Source organism: Parasteatoda tepidariorum, chromosome 9 (genome assembly GCF_043381705.1).
Source record: "Parasteatoda tepidariorum isolate YZ-2023 chromosome 9, CAS_Ptep_4.0, whole genome shotgun sequence".
Taxonomy (NCBI): domain Eukaryota; kingdom Metazoa; phylum Arthropoda; class Arachnida; order Araneae; family Theridiidae; genus Parasteatoda; species Parasteatoda tepidariorum.
In genome coordinates this window covers 67,071,137-67,080,008 of record NC_092212.1, presented here as the reverse complement: position 1 = coordinate 67,080,008, position 8,872 = coordinate 67,071,137, and the positions used below count along the sequence as shown (strand labels likewise).

Sequence of the window (8,872 nt, the reverse complement as noted above, 5' to 3'; positions counted from 1 at the left end):
CCCAGTATGTCCTACATCAATGTTTTTTAAGGCTCAGTGCCACTGATCGGTATACATTTGCCCAGTATGTCCTACATCAATGTTTTTTAAGGCTCAGTGCCACTGCTCGGTATACATTTGCCCAGTATGTCCTACATCAATGTTTTTTAAGGCTCAGTGCCACTGATCGGTATACATTTGCCCAGTATGTCCTACATCAATGTTTTTTAAGGCTCAGTGCCACTGCTCGGTATACATTTTCCCAGTATGTCCTACATCAATGTTTTTTAAGGCTCAGTGCCACTGATCGGTATACATTTGCCCAGTATGTCCTACATCAATGTTTTTTAAGGCTCAGTGCCACTGCTCGGTATACCCAACACTAATTTTTTTTCAAAGTTAAGTGCCTCTGACCAATATGTTTTTAACCGGTACTCCGATCGCTGATGTTTCTCCTAATATATCCTCAGCAGATATTAAAATATCGAATAAATATGATAATATCAACGAATAAATTAATATTAAATCGGATATGACAAATATTTCTGACATTCAATAAGGCGACTATGTGATTGTTGACATTCACCGGTGAAAGTCGACATTCGCTTGATTTCGGCCTTTCATATAGAGTCAGAATATTCAAATGATTTCACAATGACGATAATAAAAAAGACTGTTATGCTAGTCACTTTTATTTAAGCTGAATAGACAGTTAATTTCTTTATAAAACTTGATCAGACAGCGTTTCTCAACTGAGGGTAGCGGAAACGAATCGGGGTGAAATTAAGAAATATTATCAAACCACAGAAGAAAGTAGGGTAGCTTAGATTAGAAGGCCTTGATCAAAAACTTGTCGAATTTGATCAAGTTGTGTCAACGACTCCTGTATTGCTCACGTTCACACAGGCACAAAAACCAGAAAGTTTTTTTAAAAAAGGAAAGAATGAGCTCGAACTGTATACTTACGATTCGCAAACTTTGGACGTTTTGACATTTCCTCGATCGATTTTATTTCGTAAGGCTTTCACCTGAAAAGCAGAACAATCTCTTTGAATAAACGCAAGAAGTAAATAATTTCTGTTTCTTTATCTCATAATTCAGAACATCCCTCATAAATATTCATAAATGTCCAAAAAATTAAGAATTAGTTCGCATCACCAACCATGACAACATCAAGACCTTAGATACGAATTTCAATCTTTTTATTGCAGATGTGAGTTTTCCAGGAAAAAGGATCTTAATTCGATATACGTGTTGTTGTAATGGTAAAATGAAAACAGGGTACCAATTGTTTAAAATGGAGATGTATCGAGAATATATATCTCATGCATAAAAAAATGAGGAACTAGTTATGTTATAGTAAGAATTTTTTCTTAATATATTTTGAAAAACCAATTTAACGATCCACCACCTGCGGCTGGAGTACCTTCCAAGGAGTGGAACCATCATCATTTCATGCAATTTGTACCCAATTTTTATTTCACGATTACAGTGCCATCTATTGACTCAAATTTGCAATAAAAAATGGAGATTCCTATCTAAAGTTTTGATATTGCCCTCCGCGCCACTTCCAGAGGTTTATCTGGGGTGTTGATATGATTCAATGCATCTTTTGAACACATTTTACAATTATGTTGAGATTTTTAATCCCATGCGTACTTTTTCAAAAAATTAACTATTTTATTTTATAACCGGCGTTATACAACTAAAACGATGGCATGTCTGCACACGACGGTCAATTCTTGAAAAAATTTAAATTGGGTTCAAAAATTATTGTGGCGGAAAAAGCTGACATATTTTTGAACGCTCAAAAACAAGGCGGCCATTGTCAAGACCAACAGGTGTGAGTAAGGAAAGCAAAAGAGATTTGAAAAAAAGAAAGCACAAAACCGCTAATAGAAATATGGAGAACATAATAAAGTTGAAAAATATAACTAAGAAAAGCCGCGGTGACCGAAAGAAGCAAATCGAAGCAGGTGGTATGGAAGATCTGTTAGTCAAATTTGTTTTGTTTCCCTCATTCAGGTCTGGCGATGTCTTGAGAATAAGCTCCTATTTCGGGTATCTTTCCGCTTCAGTTTCTGCAGCTCTTTTTCTGTCTTTCAAGTATACGAACTGATCAGCTATGATCGGGATACGAACCTCAGTCACCTTATAGAATAGCGAACATATCCTTAAAACATGCATCTCGTATCATGATTTGTCCGATACTGAGCACTTGTTTCAGTTGGATTCATGGTGTTAGGGGTATCCCTTACATGTTCAGTGCTTATTTTAAAGTACTAGAGTACTAGTATTCAAGTACTAGAGTCTTGTGTATTTTAAATGTTAACCATAAAATGTCAATTTTGGATGGTGATAGAAAACCTGTACTACCTGTCTTCGGAGATGGTCTATTTGATTTGTGGCTTCAGCTTCCGTTTGCGGGATGAATTGCTGAAAAAGAAACAAAATGTTAAAAAGAAAGTAGTAGGGGAGAGTGGGGTCAATTGTAACATTTTTTACTTAATTATTTTTAACTAACAAAAAATCCAATATATTATCAGTATTAATTGACAGACGAGTAAAGTAGACTATTCTCTACTAGAAAAAAAATAAATACCTTATTTTAAATGTTATTATATTAGTAATTAACAATTTTCGACAATCGTGCACTTGTTACAATTGTCCCCACTTACGGGGTCAATTGTAACAGTTCATAAATTCAACTAAAACATAGTCAATTATACATATTATCATAGTTGTGATATATTTTTTTATTGATCAAAATAGTAGTGATATTTTAGGAGTAAAAATAATAATGAGCAGAGACCTAAAGGGTTAAACTTTTAACTTTAAGGGGTTAAAAATTTTAATTTATGCTGTGAAAGGTGACAAATAAAATAATGCACATGCAACATAATATAAATGATATAGGAAACTATTGGTGGTTCTTAAAGAGTTAAGTAATGGTTTGTAAACATAAGATTATTTATTTTCAGCTGTTACAATCGTCCCTTTACTTATTGTTACAATTGTCCCCAAGACGCCATTTCAGCTTCATTTGTTAAAAACAATGCTAGTTAATTAACTAAACTAATCTTTTTTTTCTGAAATGTTAATTAAGGTGTCCACTTACATATTCGGTTAATAATTTTTATTTATTTAAACAAAATTACTTTGTTGCAATATAATATTCTAATACCAAAAAAATTACTTGCGTAGCGTGAAAATATCTTTTGTGATGTCACTCTTTCAAAAGTACCTAGAAATGGTTGCCAGCAGGGGTGTACATGTAGATTTATTAAATACACCTTGTGCGCCACCTAGGAACCAAATCTAAAACCCGACATTCGAAATTTTTGCTCTGTTAGAATCGTACCCTGTTACAATTGACCCCACTCTCCCCTACTAAATTATTGCCATATATTAAACAGAATAAAAATGCACTCTAACATAAAAATAAAAAACCGTTTACTGCGAAGACGTTTAGCAGAAAAAGTAGTACAACTAGCGGTTTTCCGGCTACAATTGTAATGGATAACTTTTTCTATGGTGGTTGTTAGTCTTTGACTACTCGTTCGAAGATCTTATGTTCGATCCCAGTCAACTGCAAATAAACATATTTTTCTACACGACTTCACACGGTTGAATAATTATTGACGTATTCATTAATGAAACAATACAGTGTTAGGATTCTTGAGAAAATATATATGTATTGAAAGCTTAAATTATTTCATTTTTCACAAAATTGTGGCCCCTGTAGATATTTAGCGCCATTTTCATTCTAAGCAAAGAGGGCGCTGCTTAGATAACTGTCATTTCACGAAATCAACAATTATAACATCTATACAGGGGGATTCTAAAAAGATGGACAAAATTTTAAGAAGTGATAGTACACACACAAGCAAACAATTTTTATCAAAGAATGCATGGTCGAAAACAAAGCGCAAAGGTGCTGGCGCATTTGGAAAGTTGTTTGATGCAAACGTGAAAGCTCCATTCCTGTTGAGAGTTACTGCGCTGCGTTACTTGTCGCCAAGCTTTCGGCCGCTGCAGAAAAAGTTCGTGATATGCCTGGTGTGTTTCAGAATGTTCGCCTATCTTTTCTTCGCCGTTGTACTACGTCTGCTTTGAACACTTATTGTAATCACATGCCATTAAATTTGCTTTTATAACTTAACTTCATCGTTCTTTGTGTGTTTTTGTCTGATATAAGAACATAAACTTTGACGCCCTCTAGCGGTTTTGCGTTTTGTTTTCCACCATGCATTCTTTGATAAAAATTGTTTGCTTGGGTGTGTACTATCACTTCCTAAAATGTTGCCCATCTTTTTAGAATCACCCTGTATACTAATTATGTTTCTGTTAAAGTATAGAAATCAGAGAGATTTTATAAAAGGTTCATCCTAACATTAACACTATTTGAGATCACCCAAAAAATCGCAATGTGGCTAAGGGGTAGAAAATAAGGTTAACGTCTCTATACAAAAACCTCTCTAATATCAGGATTAATTTAGATTTTTTAATTGCTCTAGAGATTACCTAAATAATATCAACACGCTAGTTGATAGAATTAAGCCCTTTAAAAATATATAATGCAGGTACAGTGAAAGAAGTTTTCATAATGTCGTTAATTTATTTTTCGTTTCTAAAGAATCAAGTCAATACAATCAACGAATTAAAGAAAAAGAGTTTTTTTTGACCGATGTGCAACCATTAACGAATTTTTTCGAAGCTCTGTCGCCAAGGAAAATAAAAAAAGCCATAGTTTAAATTTAAATGCCTTACGCTTGAAGCAGTGCGATGATTTTTAAAAATATATATATAATCTTGCCGGGAAGAATTATTTGGGTTTTAAAACAGACAAATAACTTAAATATTTTAAAAGTTATTAAACTTAAAAATCACCAATTTGGCGATATTTTTCCATCTTGATAAAAATTATCAAACTCACTGCCTTATTCTCAGTTTTTGAAAAATTTTATGAGTCCAGGTAATGCAGCATTGGAATAAGCTTTTAAATATTAAAAAATTAGACCACAAACGCTTTTTATTTTTACAAAATTGTGGCTTTTTTCCATATTGACGTTTTGCGCCATTTTCAAAATAAACGTAGACAGTGCTGGTTTCATTATTATTGTTNTATCAAATATACAACACTTGCTTGACCTAACAGCCAGGAGTAACAGTTGTAAACTCACAGCAGTTATAAAAAGAGCATATTATTTACAAAAATGCATCATATCATATTACGACGGAGTCTAAGAAAAACAGCTTTAATGACCGCATTAACTACACAGGGAAAACTTGGAAAAATAAAGAAAAAAAAATAATCTAAAATAACAGGGGAAAATGTCAGGAATTTCGAATTTTTCCTTACAAACCGGGAAAATACAGGGAATTTTATTTTTTATTTTCTTGTTACAAAAAATGCTGACCTCGGTAAACGAAATTTATGGTATATTTAACGATAGTTAAGATGTACTTTATTTCATTTGCTGTAATATTATTTTTTTTAAAATATGTTCAATTGTTCCTTATTTCTCTGAGTTTTTCAGCAATTAAAACTATTATAGTATTTTTTATCCTAATATATCTCATACACGAGCACAGTAAATGAACAATACTATACTAATATCACTCTATACAATATACTCAATATACTATATACTCAATATACTATATACTCAATATACTATATACTCAATATACTATATATAACATGTACAGAGAAAACACGGAAATTTTCTTTTCTTCAAATTTGAGTGACAACTCTGAACTAGGTAAACTACGAAGCACGCTTGATTCCGCACTTTAATCGGATCACCCTAGTTAATCTGTAGATTAACTAGCGTGAGCAGTGGTATCAAATATACAACACTTGCGTTATGAGATGGACAGAGCCTTGGTTTTGTTTTAAGATGTGCAGTCCCTGGCCAAATTATTAGACGCACTATAAGATTCTATGTAAAATCTTAATTATCAGTATATACTATACAGCTTTATTGTTCTTACGCCGTTTGCACTTGTTTACGTTCGTGTATCAATGGGCTAAATTAGACGATATATAATATAAATTTGACTGTCGGATAAATTAGACGATATATTATATAAATATAGAATATTTATAACATCAGGTATTATACTAGTACTAGTGGGCTGCGCCCCCTGCTCGCTAACGCTCGCCAACCCCAGAAAATTGCTACGCAATCTTATATGGTTTGCTTCGTAAACCAAGATCGCATCGCTCGCTGCTAACTTAGGTACATTGCAAATGCACAAAATTCTAAGAATTCAAAACAATCATTCAAATCCATATAACAACTTTTTTTTTTTAAAAAAAATTACATCTTTTTAGTAAATACTAAGTCATTAAAATAAATTTGAATTCAAATAAATGACATGTAATTCGTTAAACCTATTAGAAATGTGCTATAGTATAATTCGTGATATAAATCATAAAATCGTCAAATAAATTCTTGATATATAAATTCGTGAAAAAGAGCGCTTTCGGCAAAATACTAAAATAGAGATCGATCGACAAAGACTACTCACTTCTGCCTAGCTTAATAGTATGAGATTGCCGCAGCTGTTGCTCTCTGGTTATTTCAGTTTCCGTTTTTAAAAGCGCTATATGTTGAGCCACCTCAGCTAGGTTTGGCATGTGACATTTTTAGCGGCAATCATTGGTCGATTCGCCGTGTAAGAGAAATAGTAACGTAAGCAAAACAAAACAAAGCAAACGTTGCCACCGATGGAAAAGAAATACAGCCAAAATTTGGGAGCCACGTAAGAGAATTATATATTAGATATTATAATAATTAGATCAAATGATTAGACGCACTGTAGTGTTTTATATGCAATACTTTTATATTTAAACATACATGTAATGGGTTTTTATAGAGAAGATTTTTTTATATACTTCCTATTTGTATTTACTTTCAACGTATTGTTTTACAATGTTAACCAATTGATGCACGAACGTAAGCAAGTGCAAACCGGTTTCATCCCAGTAAAAACAATAAGGCTGTATAGTATCACCTGATAATTATAATTTTACATAGAATCTTATAGTGCGTCGAATAATATGGCCAGGGACTGTATTACATTAATGGATGAATTCAATTAAAATTCATGGAATGGAGCTTCTTTATAAAAATGTTTCTCGTCGAATTTCATTATTTTCTCCCATTGAACGAAAAGGGGGGAAAAAAGAGAGTGAAAAGTTCAAGCTTTACCTTTGAATGCTTGGACGGTAGATTGGCTTTGAAAGCTTTCTTCAAATCGATTTCCGTCGTGTTCACTGTACCCGGCTGAAAAGAGAAGAAAACATTCTTCATTTGACATTCGAATGCAACACATTTAATTCGTTAGATTATTGAAATATATCAAGAGGTGATATAACAAGAAACAAATAATATAAATAAATTTTTTTAAAGTCATTTCCTACTCTGGTTAACAAAGAAAATATTTATTTTAGTTACTTTTTATTAATCATTAAAAGTATTTTATTAACCATTGAAAATTTGAACAAGATATATAAATACAAGGTGTTTAGAAATTCCCGGACTCATTTTGATGTTTAATAACTCATAAAATAATGAAGATATAAACAAACTATGGCATTTTTTGATGGAATAACTCATATATTTTCCTTTTCAGGTCTGAATATATTTACTTTTGCAAATATCGTCTGCGCGTGTGGTTAATTTCAGATAATTTAATTTTTCAGTCTAAATATCTGTACTTTTCTAAATATCGTCTGCTTATTAATTGGGTATAATATGAAAAAAACACAACTACTTCGATTTAGTAGGAACAACATATGACGCAATGCTAAACGAATGGAATTTAGTTGTTGTTTATTTAGTTANCGGATATTAAGGAGAATGCATACACCACAAGAGAAAGCACAGATTTTATGGTGGTTCATAGAAACGAAATCGATAGTGCAAGCACAGAGAAATTGCAGAAGAATTTATCTAAAAGATCCTCCACCCAAAAGCAGCATCTTGCGGTGGAAAAAGAATTTTCTAGAAACTGAAAGTATCGCAGATAAGAAACGTTCCGGTTGTCCATGCACAAGTGATAGACATTTTTAGACACTCCTAGAAGATCTGTGAGATCAGCGGCAAGAGAATTGGATATGCCAATTTCGACGGTGTACAAGGTTATTAAGAAACAATTAAGACTGCATACATACAAAGTTCAAATTGTTCAAGAAATGGAACCGGACGATAGGCCTAGGAGGATGGCGTTTGCAACAGATATGGTAGGAAGGATAGAAGATGAGGCTGATTTTCTGAAGCGCATAATGTTCTCCGACCAAGCATCCTTTCATGTTTCTGGCATTCTTAATCGCTATAATGTGCGCATAATGGGGATCTGAAAACCCCCATGAATACCGTGAGACACAAAGGGATTCCCCAAAGGTAAATGCGTGGTGCGGACTAATGCACGACAGAGTCAGAGACCTTTCTTTTTTACAGAAAAGACGGTCTCATCAATCGTATACTTAGACATGCTGGAAAACTTCGTATTTCCACAACTAGAAGAGCTTCAGCCACATGTATTTTTGCAACAAGATGGTGCACCACCTCATTGGGGTATCATCGTTCGTAGTTCTTTGAATGACCATTTTCCAGGAAGAAGGATTGGGCGAGGAGGTCCAATTCCTCGGCCACCCAGATCGCCTGATATAACGCCGCTGGACGTTTTTCTTTGGGGATTTATAAAGGACAATGTTTACAGGAGGATCGTGTCGAACATTGATGACCTAAAAGTCAGAATTTCAACCGCAATAGCCTCTGTGGATGCCGGCATGCTTGCCGCTACCTGGCGCGAAATTGACTATCGACTTGATATTCTCCGTGCGACGAAGGGGGCACAAGTGGAAGTTCATTGACAAGGG

The 8,872-nt window shown here is 33.7% G+C and overlaps 1 protein-coding gene across 1 annotated transcript in view; it reads right to left on the bottom strand.

Moving 5' to 3' along the window:
* Positions 1-8,872, bottom strand: part of LOC107447701 (regulator of G-protein signaling 7-like) — a 61,207-nt gene that overhangs the window by 22,493 nt on the left and 29,842 nt on the right. Inside the window, exons 7-9 of the mRNA XM_043039580.2 lie at positions 7,200-7,323; positions 2,356-2,415; positions 946-1,007 (exon numbers count right to left, since the gene is read on the bottom strand). Coding sequence (XP_042895514.1) covers positions 946-1,007; positions 2,356-2,415; positions 7,200-7,323 — 246 coding nt within the window. The remainder of the gene's footprint in view (positions 1-945; positions 1,008-2,355; positions 2,416-7,199; positions 7,324-8,872) is intronic.